Source organism: Aedes albopictus, chromosome 1 (assembly GCF_035046485.1).
Source record: "Aedes albopictus strain Foshan chromosome 1, AalbF5, whole genome shotgun sequence".
Taxonomy (NCBI): Eukaryota; Metazoa; Arthropoda; class Insecta; order Diptera; family Culicidae; genus Aedes; species Aedes albopictus.
This window is the reverse complement of record NC_085136.1, coordinates 207,146,281-207,169,815: the sequence shown is the minus strand read 5'-3', so window position 1 is coordinate 207,169,815 and position 23,535 is coordinate 207,146,281. Positions and strand designations below refer to the sequence as shown.

Here is a 23,535-nt window from a genome sequence, read left to right as displayed (position 1 = left end):
TTTGTCTGTGGTTATACACTATTTTCCGTGGTGCAATTTGAAGCGGGACACCCTTTAGAGTAAAAATCTAACCTATTGAGTGTGTGAAGATCGGCTCTTGCCAGAAAATGTTTAATTAATTTGCAGAGTTTTTAATATTTTAAATATAGCGTATTCTGCTCTGCGATGACATCACTTTTTCCAGAGTTTCATTTTCCATATTACTGAGTATTGTGTTGTTCCTTGGGAAGCGTCCATAAATTACGTCACGCAAAAATTATCCATTTTAAACTCCCCTCCCCCTATGTCACACTTTTTGTATGAGACCACTGAAATTCTTGTATGTATAGTTCGTCATACTTTGCTGATAAGAATAATCATAAATATTGGAATTGAATCGGTTAAGCTGGACAAGTTACCGCAATCAGTCGTTATATCACATATATCAGGAACGGTGGAAAAATTTCTGACATGATGTTTGACCGTGATGGTGGGCCTCGAATCCCACGACAAAATTGAAATAAATTTGGAAAACTAAACGTCTAGACAAAACACAATTCGATGCCGCGCTGGCGCACATTCAGGAGACGACGTCGATATCGTTTGAGAATGACACCAAAAAAAACCTTGGCTTGCGATTCCACGCTGAACGACTGTTTTAATTCGTGAGGTCGTTGCTCTCGGTGCGGACAACTGCACCATTTCAAAATTTGAATATTATTGGGGACAATTGATCACGGAAGGCAGATATGTCTTGCTGCAGTAAGACATGCAGATAATGAATGACGACGTTGGTAATTAGTTTATCTTATGTCTATGTTTTATTGGCAATCTTCATTGATAATTAAGATAAATTAGGCGTTAAGTTCCATTAATGAGGTAACAACATGACTGCCGTTCATTGCAATGATTGGTTCCTGGATGAATTATGCATGGTTTTAATAATTAAACCTACCGCACATGCTGAAGTAATTTTATTAAGTCAGACTAACTACAGTAAGGTACACCGGGGAAAGTTGAAACGGGTGGGGCTGATGTGGTCTCCGACAAGGAGAAGTGAGGAGTCAGGTGCTGGAAGCTGCTTACGTAGCTCAAGCGTGGGAGCTCCTGTCCACTCCACGGCAAGCCAGCCGGTGGAGGTCATGGACGGAGCGTGGTTGCTGAGGGCCATCAGCCAAGAAGTAGGAAAAGGACGGCCCGCATTAGAGGTTGCTGAGCACCTGAAAACGGCCTTGCTTAGACTTAGAGTGTCTGTCGATGAGGCCGAGTAGGAGCACGCGGTCGCGTTGCTGGCTGCTGCAGCGGCGGAACCCGCAAAAGAGAAGGCGTCGAAGTTTACACAAACGGAGGCCTTCTCCTTTGCAGGTAGTCCGAAGAGTGTGGAAGCGAATGCTCGTGACAAACGTGACAAGCATTTGCAGAAGCGGGCGAGGCAGCCGTCAGATGAGGAGCTGTCTGGCGGTGCCCGCAAGGCCAGGCGTATAATAACCCCGAAAGCCGGTGGTAATGCCGGAAAGTCGGACCCCAGCCAGGGTTCCCGGAAAGCTGGGAAGGGTGGGCCTGAAAAGGCTGGCCCGTCCCGGAAAGATGGGAACAAGGGGTTGCGACCAATGGTGGGCCCTCAGCAGCCACAGAGCAGGGCGATCCAAGGAGAGGACCCTCCTTGGACCAAGGTAGAGCGGAAGAGGAAGAAGAAGGTGAATCCGCAGGCAGAAGTGCAGGACGCCAAGCCAAGGCGTAGGAGGGTAGGTGCCAGGCGCGAGAAAGGCGACGCTATCGTCATCAAGACGGAACAGTTTAAGTACTCGGATGTCTTGAAGACGATGCGAAGCGACGCCAAGCTTGAGGGTCTTGGAGCCGACGTACGCAGTATTAGACGTACTCGTACGGGTGAGATGATCCTGGAGCTGAAGCGCCAGAAGGAACACAAGGGCGCCGCCTACAAGAGGCTGGCAGAAGAGGTCCTTGGTGAGGGAGTGCAGGTGAGGACTCTGACACATGAGGCGACTCTGAAGGTCAAAGACATTGACGAGATCACCGAAGTGGAAGAGCTCGTCACGGCACTGCGGCAACAGTGCGATGTGCAGGTGGCCGCCGCAGCCGTTAAGCTACGGAGAGGGCCAGCAGGGACACAGATAGCTTTGGTTCAGCTACACAGCAAATAATTTTGTAATATCCAGGCGCGTAATTTCTGGCGACGTATCCAATTTTGAACGTAATTTCACTCTGTTGCATCGTTTTCCAACAATTATCACACTAACCATGTACACCCTAGTTAGCACCGGAAAGTGTCAACAAACCCATTCCAGCAAATACCTAGAAGCAGTATCATATTTATCATCTACCCTCTAACTCGGTGGAATAGCCGAGAGGCAAGGGAGATGACTCACAATCAACGGATCCGTGTACGAATCCATGCCAATATTTTACTTATATATGAATCATCTATCGTTCCGGTTCTAGCGATTGCTAGACCCTCTGTTAAGCTGCGGCCAGTGATGGAAAACAGTGAGGAATGCAGCTGAGCAGACACAAACGCAAAGCTATCCTACTCGTGAACAACGGAAGCCAGAATATATTCGCACTTCCTTCACTCGCGAGCTAACGAAGCTGGTCGCACTCGTGATTGATTCGCGAAGCAGCTCTGAACATTTTTCAATTTTGCGAAAAAACGAATTTACACGGCCGACAGATTTGCTTTTCAGGAACAATAAAGCACAAAACACTACTATCTGATGAATAATTACTTGTTTTGCCATTAAAATCGCACTAAAATGCAATTCCCGCATCTCCACTTGTTCTTCGCGAATAAAAATTCATGAGTGTTTTTGTTTTTGTTTTGCTTCATACTCGTGAAGCAAGCGGGTGCGAATAAACTCACACACGGCTTACTCTCGGCACCGTGAGTAAACCGCTTGTTGATTTTACATTCGCGAGTTGATTCACGATGAGAGTGTTTCCATCTCTGGCTGCGGCGGCTAATTTGCTGCGTGGAAAGGATGTAATTTGTACATTACTTTTACGACGCGACTGATGTGCAGCGAAAATGATGTGATATCACAAGAAATTGTTTTCTGTGTACCTGTGGCGGATGTTAAAAAGTCCGTTAAAGTAGGAAGTATAAAGGTGGGCTGGTGTGTATGTCACCTGACATTCCACGAGCCACCAGAGGTGACTGCAAAGGCCCCGACAGGCGCAAACTGTGTAGGCGATGCGGCGCTGAAGGTCATAAGGCCCAAAGCTGCACGAGTCCGCCCATCTGCATGATCTGTACCGGGAAAACCTCGAAAAACAGACATCCGATGGGTGGTCCAGGGTGCCCGGCCTTTAAGAAAGCCGCAGTGAACAACAAATCACAGTGCAGGTAACGCAGCTGAACCTGAACCACTGTGATGCGGCTCAGCAACTGCTTTGTCAGGCGGTTTCTGAGTGGGAGACGGATATCGCCATCATTTCGGACCCATACCGAGTACCCGCCGGCAACGGCAACTGGGCCTCGGATGGGACCAGGAAAATGGCGGCGATATGGACGACGGGTAAATACCCCGTGCAGGAGTTGGTGTCTACTACCTATGAGGGCTTCGTGGTCGCCAAAGTAAACGGGGTCTTCTTCTGTAGCTGTTATGCGCCTCCGCGGTGGCCGATCGAGCGGTTCACGCAAATGCTGGACCGCTTAACGACCGCGCTAACAGGGCGAAGGCCGGTGGTAATAGCGGGTGACTTTAATGCCTGGGCTACGGAATGGGGAAGCCGTTTCACGAACCAGCGGGGTCAGATCCTGCTAGAAACACTGGCCATCGTAGATGTCGACTTGGCTAACGTCGGTACCAAGAGTACCTATAGTCGAAACGGAGCAGAGTCAATTATTGACGTGACCTTTTGTAGTTCTGGCCTAACAAGTAGTCCGAACCAGGCATGGGAATGAGATTTTTTTCTGTTTACCGTACATCGATACTGGCGGTAAAATAAACACAAAACAACGGCAGCACCAATACCATCAGACGCCGCGCCGACGGCGGGTGATTGCGAAAAATGTCAAATATTTTCAACTGCCAATAACTCACTTGTTTTAATAAATAACTTAATTCGATTTGCACAAATAGCTAGAGCACACTCCTAGCTTTGTGATGCATGTAAAGAAGTTTGTCTAGAAGCGGTTTGAAACGCAGAAAAATGCGAAAATGGGAGAGACAGAAATTTCTGTCGTCGTTGTGCTCGAGTACTGGCGCTCTCGCACTTGGAAACCGTTTCGAGGAAGAAGGCTGCAGGAAAAAAAATGTTATGACATTAATTTTTCGAACAGTTTGAATTTGGCTGGGCCTGTGATGTTCGTGTGGAAAAATGTCAAATGTACAGCCGGTAACTGTTTTTTCCAGTACATTTCTCATCCCTGGTCCGAACTGGAGAGTAGATGATGGCTACACTCACAACGACCACCTGGCGGTCCGCTACAGTATCGACTACAACAACAGCAGACATCGGATAGAAGAAGAGGCGGCTAGGCCAAGGCCAAGCCCTCATAGGTGAAAGACATCATACTTCGACGAAAAGGTATTTAGGGAAGCGCTCCGCCGTGAGCGAAACTTAATCGGTTTAGACGGCGACGAGCTGTTAGCGGTGCTCTCACGTGCGTGTGATGCGACCATGCCTAGGCGAGTCCACCCTAGAAATGGGAGGCCACCGGCTTACTGGTGGACCGACGCGATTGCGGACCTGCGCCGCGCCTGCCTACGGGCTAGGCGGCGGATGCAGCGAGCACGATCAGAGGAAGAGCGAAACGAACGGCGGGTGGTGTTCGGCGCTGCAAAAGCCGCGCTCAAGACCGAGATAAGAGCAAGCAAAAAGGCCTGCTTTGAGGGTCTCTGTCAGAGTGCCAATACGAACCCGTGGGGTGACGCCTACAGGATCGTTATGGCCAAGACGAGAGGTGTGATGGCTCCTACAGAGCAATCTGCAGAGATGTTGGAGGGAATCATTGGAGGACTTTTTCCGCGTCATGATCCTAGTCCTTGGCCTCCTTTCGTAGGACAGCCGGGGACTGGGGCTGGCGATGAGGAAAGGGTCACCGATGTGGAACTTGCGGGGATAGCTAAGTCCCTTAGCGTAGGTAAGGCCCCAGGTCCGGACGGAGTTCCGAACCTGGCCTTAAAAGTTGCTATTGAAGAAGCTTGCGGCGTGGGGTACCGCGCTGAGCACTGAATGCTACCGACGGAAGCTGGAAAGTACTTACAGGCTTATGTGTCTGAGGGTTGCGAGCGCGTACTGTACCGTGTCACACGACGCTCTCTGCGTCATTACTGGTATGGTGCCTATCAGCATTCTTATCAGTGAGGACATGGAGTGCTTCGAAATGCGCGGCACAAGAGGCATGCGCAGGACTGTCAGGATGGCCTCTATGGTCAAATGGCAGCGCGCGGGGGACAGTTCCACCAAAGGAAGGTGGACTCATAGGTTAATACCTAGGGTAGATAGTTGGATTAATAGGCGCAATGGGGAAGTTACATTCCACCTGACACAGGTCCTTACAGGTCATGGTTGCTTCTGACAGTATCTACACCGTTTCGGGCATTCGGATTCTTCCGAATGCCCAGTGTGCAATGGTTTAGAGGAAACGGCGGAACACGTTTTGTTCGTGTGCCCGCGTTTTCGCACAATGCGTGACCGCATGCTTGCCACATGCGGGGAGGACACAACTCCGGACAACTTGGTCCAGAGAATGTGTAGGGATGAGTTTGGCTGGAACGCCGTTTCAACGGCTATTACCCATATCGTCTGGGAGCTACAGAGGACGTGGCGCGTGGACTCGGAGAATGGCTAGTCCCGATGTAGTGCAAGAGGTGGCCCAGGGGTTCGAAGTCGGCTTCGTAGGTCATACCGGGTCACTGCGGTCGAGATCGTCCCTTACAGCGATTAAGTGGCCGCGGAGAGGAAGTCCCGGTAGCGGTGCTGTCGTGGCGTCGGTCTACTGGGTTGGATCCGAACCCGTGGTTGGAAAGGGGTCCCCGGCGAGGGTCGGGGTAGGTGAGACCCTGCTGTCTGCAACCTACGGATGCATCTGATAGGGCCTGAAGGGTAGTGATACCCTTCCTTACGGGCAGGTCAGATCGGGTTGCATGTGATCATCAGTTCTTGATGTCCGCTCAGCAGTAGGGCGCGGGCGGGGTTGACCCTGCCCGCCTTCCGAGGACAAAGGGAGTGGTGAGGACCACTCGGGAAACTGGCTAAGCGCCAGCATGTTACCGTGATGGACTCTCCAAAGCGAGTCATCGATGTTCGTTGCTGCAGGCTACGCAGCTAACCTTGAGGGTGCAATATGCACTAGCCCCTCTCTGAAGCAATACCTTCTTGGTGGTTCCGGAGAGACGTAGGGTTTGGCGACCATAGGAATGTGTTTAGTGGGTCGAGGAGAGAGTAGTCCTGGCTTCTACTATTGTAGTAGAAGACGGCCTCAGCCCCACACTATCCTAATCTTCCTGTTAGGGTGTCTGTTTGCAGATTATCCTCCTATGGTTTAGAAGGAAAAAAAAAACGGGTGGGGCAAGATGAAACAGCGGACTAACATGATGTTTTCTAATGATGATAAACAATTTGATTGCCAAAACATAGCGTTTTTGATTCAAACAATCTTTTACTAAAGGATAAATTTCCAAATTGTATAGACATCTATTTCAAAACTTCGCGTTTCAACTTGCTCCGGTGTACCTTAACCTGGTTATGGAGTCTGTAGAAAGTCCTATTCGCAGCTGGATGACACCTTTTCACTTCACGGGTAACATCATTATCGCACGTTATAAAAGTTTCACAAATTCTTCTTCTTTGTAGCTCTACGTTCCCACTGCAACATGGCAAGCTTCACTTCAACTTAGTGTTCTTCAGGTACTTTCATAGTTATTAATTGTGTCTGCAGCCTGCCACACTACAGGGTGCGGCAGGAAAAAGTGCGAAAAGTTCAAGGCACTAGTACACGCTAAATATGGGATATATATGACTATTTTTTCTTGACAGTGTATCAGTCAATGTCTATATTCTAGCACTGAAAAATAAAAATGAACATATTTGGTGTTTAACATGTGATAATGTAGGCCTAATAAGCGGATATCAATAAACTGCGCGCCCAATGGTCATTAAACAAAATGACTATAACAGTATCAAAATTAGCTCAAATTCGATGAACAACCAGACCACACTGATCCAGAGCCATGTAGTTTCACATACCAGATGAAATAAGTACATATATTTGATGATATTGTAGAGAAAATCAAAAATTTTGTTTTATCAGATGCGAAATTTAGCGACCTGTGCGATTTTCTGCGGTTTGAAAATTCTGGTTGTCTTCATCTTCAGGCGCCGCCCTGTAAAGGTTAGTGACCAAAATGGGAAATTTTTTATTTACCTTTTCAGAAAACTAGCCTATTAGAGATCATGGAACGTTGAAACATAGATTGGTTAATGTGAAATGGACGAAAATGAGGTTTGAAGTTGAAAAACACTTTCGCATTTTTTCCTGCCGCATACTGTAGATACATATGCAAAATGATCATAGAAAACGAATCTTAGTGGTAGACTTTGTCCCAGTTGGGACGTTACGCCAAGAAGAAACAAAAGAAGAAGTCGCACGCACCCTGTACAGGGTGCGGCAGGAAAAAATGCGAAAAGTTCAAGGCACTATTACACGCTAAATGTGGGATATATATGACTATTTTTTCATGACAGTGTATCAGTCAATGTCTATATTCTAGCACTGAAAAATAAAAATTAACACATTTGATGTTTAATATGTGATAATGTAGGCCTAATAAACGGATATCAATAAACTGCGCGCCCAATGGTCATTAAACAAAATGACTATAACAGTAACAAAATTAGCTCAAATTCGATGAACAACCAGACCACACTGATCCAGAGCCATGTAGATTCACATACCAGATGAAATAAGTACATATATTTGATGATATTGTAGAGAAAATCAAAATTTTTGTTTTATCAGATGCGAAATTTAGCGACCTGTGCGATTTTCTGCGGTTTGAAAATTCTGGTTGTCTTCATCTTCAGGCGCCGCCCTGTAAAGGTTAGTGACCAAAATAAGATTTTTTTTAATTAACTTTTCAGAAAACTAGCCTATTATAGACCATGGAACGTTGAAACATAGATTGGTTAATGTCAAATGGACGAAAATGAGGTTTGAAGTTGAAAAACAATTTCGCATTTTTTCCTGCCGCATACTGTACAGGCTTTATGCTTCTCCCCGATCACTATAAAACCGACTCCATTCAAATTTTGCCGTATTCCCGCCACTATGAACTTGAAGAAAGTGTAGACAATGGAATTCACTGCTCTGAACTCACGTTCTCTAGATCAGTGGTGCTCAGGCTGGAGGATACCGCGGGCCAAATTTGCAATTTGGGATCGACCTGCGGGCCGCATAAAACAGCGATGCACAAAAACAACAAAAAGAACAATTCTAAAGCATATTTATTAAAAATCTGAACTGTTCAATTTAGATTAATAAGTTTGGTTGAGAAAAACGTTTGGCTTCAAATTGAAATTTAAACAAACAATTTAGAAGTTGCCCCTAGAATTACCTTGATTGAAGCCACATCAAGAGCTCTTCAAGAAGCTTTTACAAGAATTTCCTTTGAATCGCTCCAAAAAGGTTTGCTGGATTTTCTCCTAAAATTTCTTGTGGAGTTGTTTCAGAAGGTTTTCGAGAAATTTCTTGAAGTTTCTTTTAGTTTTTCTAGAATTCTCTAGAAACATCTCCAAGAACTCCCTTAGATTTGCCTTTGGAACTGCCCGGAAGTTACTTCAGAAATTCCTCATTAATCGTTTCCAAGAATTTCTCCTAGAATAGCTTCCGGATTTTCTCGAAAATTTTCCAGGAGTTTCTTGAATATTTTAGTAAATTCTTCCCATAAGGCTCTTCTAAAGTTGATGCAATACTTCACCATTAAATTTCTTCAAAATTTAGATTTTTAACAATTGTTTCCGGAAGTTTCTTCGACATTATCTTCTAAAGTTGCTGCATAAGTTGCTTCGAATTTATTGTTCAAATATTCCTCAGGCGTTCTAAGCATCTTTTGTGTCTTGATGCAGTTGGTTCTGGAATCTTGTTTGTAGTTACTCCTGAAAATTCTCTTTTTGTTGCTCGAGGAATTTATTCTAAAGTTGTTAAAGAAATTTCTGTTAGAGTGGCACCAAAACATTTTTCTAAGAGATGCTCCTATAATTTCCATGCAGTATCGCCACAACTTTCTTATTGAGTTTCTCCATATATTTCGCTTAGAGTTGCTTAAAATTTTTCTTCAATAATGTTTCCTGGAGTTTCTCCAAAAATGCATCCAAAAGTTTCTCCAAAAGGGCACAGGAGACGCTTTATGAATCTCGCCTGAGATTTTTTTCTTTAAGTTCGTTCAGGAGTTTCGCTTGGACAATTCAAATTGGATTCGTAAGAATAGAAATTTAAACAAACAGTGAAAATGAAACAATATTGGCAACTAAGTTGAGATTTGTTGAGAATTTTGTCAAAAACTTCGGGCTTTGTGTATGTATGTTCTTCGGAAAGGCGAAATGTGAAATATTTGCTCAGCGTTGCATTGACTGCGCTTAAAAACTGCAACTAATTTTTAAATGATTCAAGATTACATTTTTAACAAACTTTCATTTGATTCGTACCACTTATAAATAACTGTAAGCTGGCTTCGTGACTTAACTGAAATACCGAAATATTTCGGATTTGCGATTTCGAATCTTACCAGAACGGATTGTACTTTTTGTGTTCAAAACTGTGAAATTGATCAGCATTTTTTTTTGTTTGATTTCTTAATGAACGAGTTATTTCAAATAATCGTTCAAAAACTTCGATTCGTCTTAAAGTACTCCGCGGGCCGCTTAAGGCTTGCAGGGCCGCATGCGACCTGCTGGCCGCAGGATGAGCACCACTGCTTTAATGTTTCTAAGTGTGTATATATCATTATGAATGTCCAAAATGCAAAATAAATAAGTATCCAAACAAGATATGCTAGAATAAAGACGATCACCCACTTTTTATTTCTTTTTTTTTTCTTTTTGGAAGGTTACTAGCCGGCCGCTGAATAGCGCTAAAACCTCTAAACTAGGACTTGGATAGGACAGGACATAATCCTTGAAGCAGTATACCAGACGTACACGGATGACGTAGCATCCAAGAAGACACTGTTGCAAACTGACCCGGAAAGTTACGGTAGTAAGTGTGAAAATAGGTTTTCGTAGTAAGGTACATGTCGTTTGTTCATTGTCAATTTGTCAGTTATTTGCCTTAGATTTACAGTATTATGTAATGTAACTCTTTTGCCCTGTGTCATGTAATATCAAGTATGTAAGTAGTCTCTTGCTCTTGAAGTGCTCTGTCAAGTAGTTATATTCATTATGTTAAATTGCTGGTCAATGAAAGAAAACATTACATTATGAGAAACATCATTAATAATCATTATTCATTTACAAATCGTCGCATATAAAACATGTTATCACATATTAAATCAAATATTGACTATGTATGTGCAATTATTATACAAGAAATTTTATTACATATATTGCATATAGTCTCCTTTTTTGCCTCCATCTAATGAGGCATTGACAAATGTAAGTAAGAATATCTGTAATGATTAGATATGTTTCTTCTGAGGAGACGAATATTAGCGCATACGTAAGTTGTTACCCTATCTTTATTTCTACTACTTTAACAGCTTGGATAAAAATTTGAAGCATTCATACACAGAACTATTAATCATATGTGTCATATAATTATCAGAACTTTAAAATAAACGAATAAAAATATCGATTTTTTGCCGGACTTCAACATATACAACAGTTTTTGCCATTTGCGGTTGCTGCTGTTAAAAATGCGTTAGGTACTACATCTCTGTGTGTTATCTACGCGGTAAACTTGTATTGAGTACTCAACTATAAATGAAATATTGTCATTTTAATTGCGTCATATAATTACCAGTGTTACAGTACGTAAAGATAAGAAACGGACAATGGGTCCACAAACATTGATTTCATCAATCAATGCATATCTCTGATCACGGAAAATATTACGGCTACTCAAGCAGGTATTTTGAAAAATGATAACAGATTGTCTACTCACCAACTCGTCCCTTATCGGTTCCCAGAGGCACGGCAGTCAGCAGCAGGGTTATAAAGCAAAACATTGCTATTATGACTAGAAACACCCGATTTCTCGAGCAATTGTTGCCTCCCGTCATTGGAATCGACCGATTTCCCCGACCGGAGTGACGACCATCTTCGTATTTTTTGGAGCTTCGCTTGCACCTTTCATCTATCAACGTATGGTACTCGTCTGCATCGGTTTCATTACTATTTGGGCTACCACTGCGATCATCCGCTTCCGGGTCCTGCAACCGCCGATAGACATCGCCACTTCCTTCCCCTCCATTCGGCACAATTGTTCCAGTCAGGGATAAGAGTACACTTTGCTGGTTGTCATTTACAGGGTACATTCTGAAACAAGAGATTCGCTTATTAGTTAATTGTTCGGTGTTCCATAAACCTAGGTGGCACGTGGACAGATCTATAATGGTAAAACTTCAGAAGCCTCCAAGCATAGAAATAAGTACCTAGTAAAATAAATTTTGGCTTGGTTTCTTTATTTTTCCTGTTAAGTATAAAATTATTTGACATGGGTATTGGAGACATGCGCCGGTCTTATTGTTATTTTTGTAGAAAAAGTTTTCCTTAGATATTGCCATGATTGGTGCAGGTACCTTAATAGAATTATGGGATTTGGTTGTCGGGAAATGTTATAATAGTAAAAAGTTCTACGGATATTTGATAGAGTACTAGACACTACCGGACATCATTCCTACCTATGCGTTAAAGAAATGTTTGCTACAGCAACATAAAAAACATAACTTTTCATAGGGTAGCGAACCACATGGGCAGCGGCCGGTATTTTGGGCACTCTTCGCTATAACTCAGTCGATTCCAACCCAATTGACTTGAAATTTTGTACACAGCTAGATACTATACGTATCTCATCGCGTTCCAAAAATTTAGTTAATTGGTTCAGAATTGGCTGAGTTATAGCAGAAAAGTGCCCAAAATAGGACCCCTGCCGAGATGGTTCCACTTCCCTAAGTGTGCTTCTGACATTAGATCTAAAAATAGCCCTTCCTCTAGAAATACAAAACCCTATTCTCAGGAATATTTGCATTAATGATATCGCGTGAGGTGTGAGAAATCCCTTCCTATCAATATAAGAACCGCCCACACATGCCACTCCACACGAGGAGGCTCCAGCACAGTAGTTGAACGATACATTTCGATAGAACATCGGGGGCCTTTCTCAAGGACGAGGAAGCAGAAAAACACAGAAAAGGGCAAAGAAATTAGCACTTACGTTTTCACGTTCACACCGAGCACTCTGCTTTGGTCGTCAATTTGCCGTGAAGATTCTCTTCGCTATGCTACCACTCTAGATTAGTCACAATTCACGGAAGACTTTGCTCGAACAATAATGTGTATTGTGTCTCAATTTTTCAGCTGATGCATTACTAAATCCGGTGTCCACTGACTAGCCATAACAATGATTAGAATACAAAACCACAGTGAACCGGATTTTACATTTCCTGCGTGGACCACGGCACTCCGGCAATCATTGATTGTGCTGCCCTTTGGAACTTGGGGAACTTGGGACGCGGCTTCCCACCCACACGCGATATGCACACACGAATGCAAGCACTTTGAAATATGACACCACCGCCAAAACAAATTCGATTGATTTTTCACAACTTCGTGCTGGAACTTCAATTAAATTTTTTTTTTTTTTTTTTTTTTTCTTTGAACTTGTCTTGACGACTGGCTAAGACCACTGGCAATTAAATTTTGCACTCCACTTCATTTTTTCTCGCCTCATACCGCACTATCGTCGAAAACTTCAAAAGCCCTTAGCAGAATCGACGTCAAAACGAACGCGAGGAAAGAATCTTGCGGTTGCTTGCGGATCGACGGAACGCGAAACGGAGTGCGTCGAAAGTAGGGTGAAGGTATGTGCTTTCGACAGCGAGGCTGACTGGACTTCGGGATACTTCTAATTTCAATCTGCATTATTCAATATTTGGTATTCGTTCATATACCCGAGCATATACCTACGATACGATGCGCTGAGCAAATAAATTTATCAGTCATTGTTAAATTATTTAAGCTACTTTCGATTGAGCGGAATTTTACACCGTGCCTAGAGCACGGAACGCACCCTAACGTTTGACGTTTTGCTGATGTTCGTCACGAGCATAAACAAAAAATGTTTGTCAACATTTTCAAACTAATTTGACAGTTTTATCGGTTCACATCTCGTTAATCACAGTGGGCTGCTGCAGGGTGACCAGACGTACCGATTTCTAATCGAAAAAAGTTGCAAAAGAAAATAAATAAACCATCTCTGCTACATTTTTGTGCCGCTGAATCCGAATCCTAAGATTATTGCTACAGCGCATCATCATTTGTATATAAAATTAACGATTTTGTTGATTTCTGATCACGATTTTTACTGCGTGCTAGCGCCCAGAACATCCTGTCTACCATAATTGGCCTCCTAAAGTGAGGTAAAGTTTTGTGAAACCCCGCATTTTAGTGATTGAGTCGTTCCAGATAAAATTTAATGTGGGATCGGGGTAGAAAAATTCATTTTATCGACAAATTTATCAAAAAAAAAATGATGATTAAACTGATGGGGAACTGGTATTTTCCTTTCAAACTTCCAAATTTTCACGACATTACCTCTACTTTTAATCGCCAATTGAGTTTTTAAATTAAGAAAAATGTATCGAGTTTTTGATTTTATACAAAAGAGCACCTTTTTCTGAGCCACTATGATTTTTTCAGATTTTTAGCACTTTATTTTGGTACCTAAGATCAATTTCGAAGAGATTTTTTTAAATCACCTTTTGACAGTTGGGTAACTGTTTGACAGCTCCACCCAGTACAAAATGCGGCGAGGGGTGATTCGACAAATTGCTCCCATACAAACTTTAGGCAGATTTAGAATATGAAATTATCTCAACACCGCTAAAGAAGCCAATTCCAATACATACATTGATATAGTATAGACAAACGGACGCCTCACTCTACCCACATCCCATCGTGTTCCATTTAAATGGACTATTTCAATATTCTGTAGTTCGTAAATCTCTCGCTCATGGCGCTTGCATGAGCTTACTTTTGAGACGATTATTTTAATCGTACTTTGTTCTAAGTGTTACGACTGTCTCTCTGTGGATATAGCATATGCTGTGTAGGAGGGGGGGGGGGCTGCTTTCCATGAGCCATTTTACGAAGTGACAACAATTCTGGAGCTCGATTAGAATAGGTCGTATGTGCTTTCGTCGATATAAAATTCGATCAGTTGGATTCGCTTGTTATAGCGGAAACTGTTGAAATTTAACAAAATTAATACATACAAACGATTCCTTACAAAATAGGCTTTGGGTTTTATAATTAAAAGCCACCGAAATATCATCCATATTTCTGCTATTGCCAAAATAAACTGATCGAATTTTATATCGAAGAAAGCACATACGACCTATTCAAATCGAGCTCCAGAATTGACCAAAATACATTACACTGAAAGACGGCTTGCGGTTGAAATTACTATCATAGACTAACTTCTATTACTTACTTTTCTGAGGGTCAATTTAAATAAATACACAACGCCACTAAATTTGTGCAAACTGAGTTTCCTTTCAATTGGATTTTGAATTTTTTGAAAAATAAATTGATTTTTTGATTTTATTCGAAAGAGCGCAAAAGAGAGCGTTTTTCTGAGCCAGTATGATTTTTTTTAGATTTTTAGAACTTAATTTTGATATTGTATGTTGCTTTCATAACAAAACGCGCTGTCAACTTTCAGTTGACAATTCTGAATCATCGCTATGAATCAAGCATCACCTCTGCTGCTGTTTGTGTTAGTGAGATCGGAGAAACGTCAGACTCCCGCTTGCTGATTGGCTGCGACGACTCTGGCGACGGTTTCATCCGCGACGGATTCAAATCGTCGCGTTCGATAAGGGGGAAACCGTTAATACCTTAATCAATTTCAAAGAGATTTTTCACCTTTGGACAGCTGGGTAACTGTTTGGAGCTGTCAAAAATATGACGAGGGGTGATTCATCAAATTCCTTCCATACAAATTTCGAATTGATTTTTTTTAATAGGTACCCGTACACCAAAATGGATTTGGGCCCAGTTTGGCGTACAGATTCAGAATATCTCAACAGCGCTAAAGAAGTCAATTCAACAGATTAATGTTTTCAATTTTACGATGGACCCGATTTACAATTAAAAAAAAGCTTATGTTTGCATCCGGATTCGAACCAAGAAACTTGAGATTACCAGGCTTGCACGCTACCACTCGGCTATTGAACCGATTGATATGGGAGGAAACAAAACGCACACAAGAAGCTTTTGTTGGTCGATAATCACGTAATGGTAAATTTGAAAACATTTTTATGCTTGTCATTACCACAAGCCGCCTTTCAGTAGTTTTGTGTTGAGATCCAATTCTATCGAAATTGTACCCCGTAACGTGGGTAGATCATCTTACAACTCCCCGGCCTTGATCCGAAAAGCAATCCGAGCAAGATTATCAAAAGGTGCATGAGTGTAGGTTAGTATCCAATCTACGAAGTATACCGTAACTACGCTAACTCTATCCAATTCTATCGAAATTGAGTATTCAAAATTAACAATGTGATAAAAAATCAATCTTTACACAAATTATACCACGCCTTTTTTCATTTATTAACGTTCTACTTCATAGGATCAATAAAACTATTTAACTTTTTTGTGCAACCGCTGTCGACGATCCAGCGCCAGAACTCGAATGCCCTCCTGCAGTACTGCTCACGTTAGCACTCGCTTCATCATCCTGTTTCAACGTTTGCTTATCCGGATCCTCCTCATCTTCATCTAGCACGGCACCTAAATCCATACCGCCGTCCTCTTCGTCCTGTAGGTTCTGCTTGTATACCCCCGGGTAGTTCGCCATACAGTCCTGCATCGTTTTGAACGCATCGTAACAGTCTGATCCTTTGGGTTGTGCTTCACTGTGGGGGGTTTGAAGAAAAGATACATTCAAAAAATCGTTTTTGCTCCACATCGCTTATTCAATTCTATGGCTTCTCTCAAAATTTGAACTGATTTGGTTGAAAATTGAGACTGCTCAAGCCCTTCAAAGTTTGTATGGGAATTACTATGGGAAAACGATGTTTTTCATTTAATCGACCATAGCCTTTCCGCAAGTATCCAAGAGGGTTAGAGGACCCCGGATACTCCTCGGCTGCTCTATCAGCTACAACTTTGCTGAAGACCGCATTCAAATCGGACGGCTCATTAATGTAGGGGTAGGCGGGGCATTATGGACACCCGGGGCAGAATGGATACCCTCAATATTTTGAAATATGCGAACTTTTTTGAACTTTTAATGAATGGAGAATATAGTCCATTTGTCTTAAACGTAGTTTCAGGAAAGAAACATTCGAAATTAAAATTATACTTGATTTTACACGAAAAAGTTACGTAATCCGTTTTTTGTGCATGGAAATTATAATTTTCACACCATCTAAAATAAGATTTAGTGATTAATTTAGTGCAGGTCGATTAAAACCTGATATTTCTAGAACACATGCAAGTAGTTTTGCTGTATCTACATGCTTAACATGTTTATATTTTCTTCTTTATTATATCATAAATCAAGTTTGGAAATATCTTCTGCTGCCGGGGCAAAATGGACACTCACCTTTTTGAAAGAAGCGGCAAGGGAAAAATATAACCTAAATCACAAACCAACCAAATTCTTCGATTTCAGTATATTTTAGTTTAAAGGTTCACTATAGTAGATATAGGGTGAAACAAAATGGTCAAAAAACGACAGCAGTGGAAAATAGTTGTTCTAGGCACAGCTGTACATGCCGACAAAAACGAAGCTTTATCCAAAACAGCCTGAATTTAAATTAACTGAACAAAAATGAACTACTTCGGCGTATTATTCATCCATAATAGTTGTTTTGTAATGAAATGACTTTGTAGGTGTAAATAATGAACGAAATTCGTAAAAGTCTCATGGTGTCCATATTGCCCCATGGGGGTGTCCATTCTGCCCCGTATGCTTGAAGACGGTCATGAAAAACTAACATTTTTCATAACATTTTTTGAAGTGGATAAATCATTTTTCTTCGTGAGCATTCTTATGCAATAGATGCTAAATAGACTTTAAAAGGATACATGTATCAAAAAACTAAACTTTTTTGACATCTTGCCAGGTAAAGTTGGCAAAAACCTTAGGGTGTCCATATTGCCCCGCCTACCCCTATTATCGATTTTCAACTAGAATGAAAATCTTTGCCCATGGTAATCAACTAAATTTTACATATTACGTAAAATTTGAAATTTTCAGACCCAGAAAGTTTTGAAATTTTGTATGAAGAGTATATCAAAGCCTGGACCCTATTACAAGCTTTCATATTTGTGTTGCATATTCTATTTTAATTTGTAAATATGTTTACTATAAGAGTGTTGTCAAGACGTGCTCTTGTTTTCTCTCTATCAATTTTGAAAATCTAAAATGAAGTTGAAGCTGTATTTCTATTGGAAGTTTGTTAACATTGTCCTTCAAGAATTTCTAGTTGCCGCGGGTTTTTTGTTCGTTTCTTTATTTATCGAATGCAGAAATATGAATTCTATGGGGTTCTTGATGGGGTTTCAAGGCGAAATCTGTTATATCCAGCAATTTACGAGCGCTAATGGCCGCCACAAGCATGCTCGCTTTCTGGTAGGGATAAGCCGATCTGATGTTTGGCTTGTGTCGTTTGGCAGCTGATCGATAAGATCGATCATAAAACTTATCGATCAGCTGCCAAACGACACAAGCCAAACGTCAGATCGTTCTATCCCTACCAGAAAGTGAGCATGATTATGGTGGCCATTACCGCTCGTAAATTGCTGGATACATAACGGCCACCACTTATTATTGCAAAAGTGTATAAAACGATAGGGATGATGGTGAGTGTGCTGTGCAAATTACAATACGTTTAATGGTGAATAGTTTTCGAAAAAATGGTGTTGTAACAATAGAATGTATCGTATTTTTATAATATTTTTTTTTCATCTGTATTAACGAGATTTTTACCCTTAGCCTAGTTCATCTCGGGACCCACGTTTTACTTCCTTTTCGAAGGAAGAACCCACATTTTGTGAGTTTATCGGTAGTGGGATTCGATCCCAGGTCCTCGGCGTGATAGTCAAGTGTTTAACCATCACACCAGGTCCGCTCCACTATATTTTTTATTAGGATATGCAAATATTACCAAATTAAATTGAATTGGGTAAAACGGCTAAATAATGATAAAACCTGGGATAAAACTAACATCCGGGGTAAAAGTGCACATATTTTCCCCCAAGTTTCACAACTACATCTACAAAAGATACACGCATACTCAGTGGCGTCTCGTCCATAGGTCCACTGCGTGCACTACACAGTTGACAAAAAATAAAATAAATCATTCTAATTTATAAACTCTCCATTCGACCCTTTATTATGTTCACAACTTCAAGTGAACAAACCACTGTAAGATATCAGTACGTATCGAATAGGAATCTAGTCAATTTTCCAACCTAATCTCTCTATGCCACCACCCAGCCGCTGCCCGAGTGCAGGACGCTGAAGCATGCGATACGCACATGTGAAAGCATCGCCCAAACAGGCCCAAACATCCCTCGCCTCAGTTCACTTTCAATAGTACACGGGAGCACTGTATATGCATACAAGAACTGTGTTTACTTGTGTGGGACTGTTCTGTGCTGCATTGGCAATGTATTAGTAAAATTTTTGTTCACTTCTCGCGTTACATTTGAAAAGGGCCTATCCCTAAAATGTAAACAAATCGATTTTGATACCTTTCCATAGCATCCCCCAACAGTAACATACTGTGCAAACACCACCCGCATAATCGCTAATCTTATCAGAATAAACCCCACCTTCAAAACGGCCGATCATTGCTTTTTTTTTCCCAATCATTCATAAGTCCGTGCTCCAAATGGGCCAATAACGGTAAAATTTTGTTTTCATTTGTTGGTCTTCTCGTTTAAAAGACCGACAACCGAAAATTTTCCGAACGGCGCTCGGCCCGAGCACCGAGAGAGAGAATTCTCTCTCTCAAAAAGGGCCAAGCCTTGATACGATGTCAACAACAGACTCAACCGGGAGGCCAACCCACGCTAAGAAAATTTAAGAAAGACTCACAATAAGGCGTACACCGGGTGAAATATTTCAAATTAGCTTAACATGTTTATCTAGAATTTTTAATGCTTTTTTGATAATTTATAATGCAAACTTGATTATTGAAGCATAGATACATCTATTCTTGTGTCATTAAAATGAAAAGCATGTTGGAAAATCCGGAAACGGAGAAATACGAATAGGAAATGTGATGAAAACTGTTTGCATCGATTTTTCTCAATGTTTACGTTCTGGGGATAGGCCCTTTTCAAATGTAACGCGAGACTTCTTCCAATGGACGTGGGCCTCGTCGGTGATGGAGGAAAGGGAAGATTGTTTGCTTGCGCTCGCGGGGCAGCTGCTAAGTTTGGCAACGTCGCATCTGAGCTATACGGTGTGCTTTAGCAAGAGAGCCACACAGAGAAAGAGAGAGCGAAGCGGTAGCCGCCCAGTCACTTTTTCGGCATGCGTGCATGCCTTTGCGTGGAAATGAATGGGTGAAATTTTCATTCTGTACTAGTTGCGCGTCGCGTACGGTTTCATTTTCCTGCAACATTCGAGGAAAAATATAATTCCAGCAGTTTGTTTGCCAGGCGATCAATTGAGGAAAAATTTATACCGACTTCTCGAACACTTTAAGCAGAATAACCTCTGCGATTGAGTTACTTCAGATTTCTACCTTTAAATCCGCTTTCTAATGCTTGGACAGACACGTGTACTCCGAATACAGTAAAAGCTCAATCACACGGATCAATTCCATTTGAATGGCATGGAGAACTGACTGACTAATAATAGTTAAGAGTGATCCATAATTGTGCAATAGTTGTTCCACTTCTTCCTCAGTGTCAGTTATTTACTGCTGAGTTTATTCTTCGAAGTTCAAAAGCTTTTCCGAAAAAAAATCCCTAAACAATTGGTGGGTAATGTCTACTCTCGCTTCCTCAATTAAATAATGCCCAGCTGATCGAAAAGCAGATATTTTTTTTTAAGTTTCAGAGATTCTTAGTTAGCACCGTGAGAATAAATTGGAAGATATCTTCTCAGAAACGTATCTGTTTATTTATCTGATTATGACACTTGACTTCCGTCGACAACCAATGTCGTTAAAAGGGGTTTTTCCATCTTGGTTAGAAGAATAAGGACCTATTTTCGGTTACAAAAGGCTGAAGAGGCTTATACTGATGGCGGTAGAACACCCCCTGTTTCAGCAATTGAAGCAATAAAGCAGTTTTATCGACGAAATCGTCGATAGATTCGCTCGTCGAGCGGAGTGCAGGTTCCTGGTATTTTCTCACTACAGTCCATTGAGAAAACACTTCAAGTGCACAGTCAGCTCTACAGGTCACGAGACGCCCCTGCGCATACTGTTGGGGCGTGTGATGCATTCGGAACTACAATACCATTTTGAGAGCAGCTTCTATTTCAAGTCAAGCAGCTTCTAAAACTGCAATTTATTAAATGATTATTAATTTACCAGTAAGTAATTACATTATTTAACATTACGCTATAGTATTAGTTCACGCACTAATCTCCCAACAACAGTGCACACTTCATCGTTGTTCTACCTTTCACGAACTAAAACGCACTGTTCTTTACGCAACCTCCAACAGGCAGTTACTGTATCGAACGTTGCTTTTTCTTCAGGGTTGCCAGTTCCACAAGTCCCTAACGTATAGTGGTAATCACGTTCAAATGTATACGTGCCTTTTTTGTAGATGTAGTTGTGAAACTGCGAGGAAAATATTTGCACTCTTACCCCGGACGTTAGTTTTATCATTATTTACCCGTTTTACCCAATTCGATTGGGTAATATTTGCATATGCAATCTGAATAGCCTTTCAATCGGCGTGCACTTTTGTGTGAGGAAAAATTTGCGCTAGTGTTCGTGTGTTGAAATGTCACTTATCTCTATAGGAACTATTCGCAACACATACATTTGAACGTGATTACCACTATAGAGATAAGTGACATTTCAACACACGAACACTAGCGCAAATTTTTCCTCACACAAAAGTGCACGCCGATTGAAAGGCTATTCAGATTGCATATGCAAATATTACCCAATCGAATTGGGTAAAACGGGTAAATAATAATAAAACTAAAGTCCGGGGCAAGAGTGCAAATATTTTCCTCGCAGTTTCACAACTACATCTACAGGGGATGGCCAAAATGTTTGGGATAGGCAACTTTTTTTTCTCTCACAAAAAAGTTCAGCATGCTATAACTTTTCATAGAGCGCATCAAAAAATCTCAAATTTTGACTGTTTGTCAACCTATTATATGTGCATCATTGGTACAAATTTGGGCTTGATTGATTAATATTTCGCAAAGTTAGAACCGTTCGGGTAAAACACCTTTTTTTAGACAACGCATTTTTGAGCTGTCATATCTCGGAAACCAGTAAACCAAATTGAATGAAATTTTGAACGTACACTAACAATATGTAAATGCTTCACAAACTATTAAAACATAGATACTTTTTAAACGTTGAAAAAAGTTATCATGGATTGACACTTTTTGGACTTTTCTCGAAAAAATGTAATTTTTTTACATTAATGTGAATAAATTTTAGCGTTGATATTCAAAGATTTTCCACTTCTGTTCTCAAATTATCTCTAATCAGATATATTAGAGCCTATTTAGATTGAAGGAAAAACACATTTAATAATTTTTGTGTGGTATTGTTAATTTTACTTATTTTCCTCTATATGGGTAAAAATTTCAACCCGATATAACTTAATTCGCCGTGAGAAAATATTACATTTTATAACGTCGTATTGAGTTTCAATATATTGTTGATAAACGTTAAAAAATTCATTCAATTTGGTTCACTGGTTTCCGAGTTATGACAGCTCAAAAATGAGTTGTCTAAATAATAGTGTTTTACGCGAACGGTTCTAACTTCGCGAAAAATTAATCAATCGAGCCCAAATTTGTACCAATGATGCACACATAACAGATTGACAAACAGTCAAAATTTGAGATTTTTTGATGCACTCTATGAAAAGTTACAGCATGTTGAATTTTTTTGTGGGAGAAAAAAAGTTGCCTATCCCAAACATTTTGGCCATCCCCTGTACAAAATAGGCACGCATACATTTGAACGTGATTACCTCTATGGCAGTCACCGTAGCGTAGAATGTTTCTGCCAGGAATCGGTCAAGATTGAGTCAAGAAGTTTCTTGAACGATTCCTTTTAAAACACAAAACTGGGCTTATTGGTTAAGTAGTAGGATAGTATATCTCGTTGCGTGGAAAATTTAGGCAAGAAATCACTCAAGAAATGAGCAAGCGATGCATTTTTTCTTGACCCCAGTATGGAGCTGAAAATTTGGGCCAGTCTAATGTTACAAGTCCAACTTTTTTTTTTGGATGTGACACCTGCAACTTCTCTGTCTAATTTCACAGCTTGCTGTCTTGTTTTTCCGCGTTGCTAAGATTATTGGTCCCCAAATTGGTCTCTTTTGGGCTGACTAGTTGTCGTATCCTATCCTAGGTCTTGTTTTGTTCTAACCGCAAATCAATATTTCTATCACAGCAGGCATGGCAAATTGCAATTCAAAGCTGGCAGAAGTGAAAAAAAATCTCTGAAGAAGGCAGCAAAATTGAAAATGGAGAGCGTTCGTGAAATTAAACTTCAAATCAAATATATGGTGAGATCAGTTAAATTTTCGAATAAATCTTCAAAATGAAAGTGAGTAAAGTCGACTTAAATACAGGCAGCTAATATGAACACACTTTTGCAACCCAACAGAAGCCAACAATGGTAAGTACATTTTTTTTCAAACGTAAAATTCGAATACGGTGCCCAGCTGTGCCATTAGTACTGGCCAGGTATCCAGTGTTACGTCCGCAACCCCTTGAAAACTAAGAATTATTCTCCTTAACATGACTAAAAATGATAAAACATTATGGCATGTTAATTAACAAAAAGAGATTGTCTTTGCAAAGTGCGAGGCGGCAGATGATCGTCAAATTATAAAATTGAAAATTTTCCAGTTCCAGTGTCGTTTGTAATATGTAGTTAGAAAATGTTACCCAATCCTTACCTATAGTGAAAGCAGGAGAAAGCCTCACGAAACTCCACACCGCACGGTCCAGTTGCCATTCCACCCAGGCAAGGACAGTTCCAGTTGATGTCCCCGTTTTCCAGTATCAGGCCGGGACTGGCTTCCGGTTCCGGTAGTTCCACCGTGCTCGGTGTCGCATGGTCCTCGGCGGTGGCAAATATCACCTTGTCCTTACCGAAGCTCTTGCACAGGGACATTTTTCGAATCTAGATGTTC

At 41.3% G+C, this 23,535-nt stretch overlaps 2 protein-coding genes across 2 annotated transcripts in view; both read right to left on the bottom strand.

Moving 5' to 3' along the window:
- LOC109430277 (uncharacterized) overlaps positions 1-13,051 on the bottom strand; it is a 45,485-nt gene extending 32,434 nt beyond the window's left edge. Inside the window, exons 1-2 of the mRNA XM_062846163.1 lie at positions 12,377-13,051; positions 11,105-11,478 (exon numbers count right to left, since the gene is read on the bottom strand). Of these exons, the coding sequence (XP_062702147.1) occupies positions 11,105-11,477 (373 nt within the window). The 5' untranslated portion in view covers position 11,478; positions 12,377-13,051. The remainder of the gene's footprint in view (positions 1-11,104; positions 11,479-12,376) is intronic.
- Positions 13,052-15,750: 2,699 nt separating this feature from the next.
- On the bottom strand, positions 15,751-23,516 carry LOC109430275 (mitochondrial intermembrane space import and assembly protein 40-B-like). Its single transcript, XM_029867026.2, has 2 exons — positions 23,299-23,516; positions 15,751-16,079 (listed from the first exon to the last, which is right to left on the bottom strand). The coding sequence occupies exons 1-2, from the start codon at positions 23,514-23,516 to the stop codon at positions 15,809-15,811; spliced, it is 489 nt and encodes a 162-aa protein (XP_029722886.1). The 3' UTR covers positions 15,751-15,808.
- Positions 23,517-23,535: the final 19 nt, after the last annotated feature.

What these genes read in the sequence shown, in the direction of transcription:
- LOC109430275 (XM_029867026.2), bottom strand. Translation starts at nt 23,516, where the DNA reads ATGTCCCTGTGCAAGAGCTTCGGTAAGGACAAGGTGATATTTGCCACC. An exon ending in TTCTCCTGCTTTCACTATAG is followed by an intron (nt 16,080 to 23,298) that starts GTAAGGATTGGG and finishes AACCCCCCACAG; the next exon opens with TGAAGCACAACCCAAAGGAT.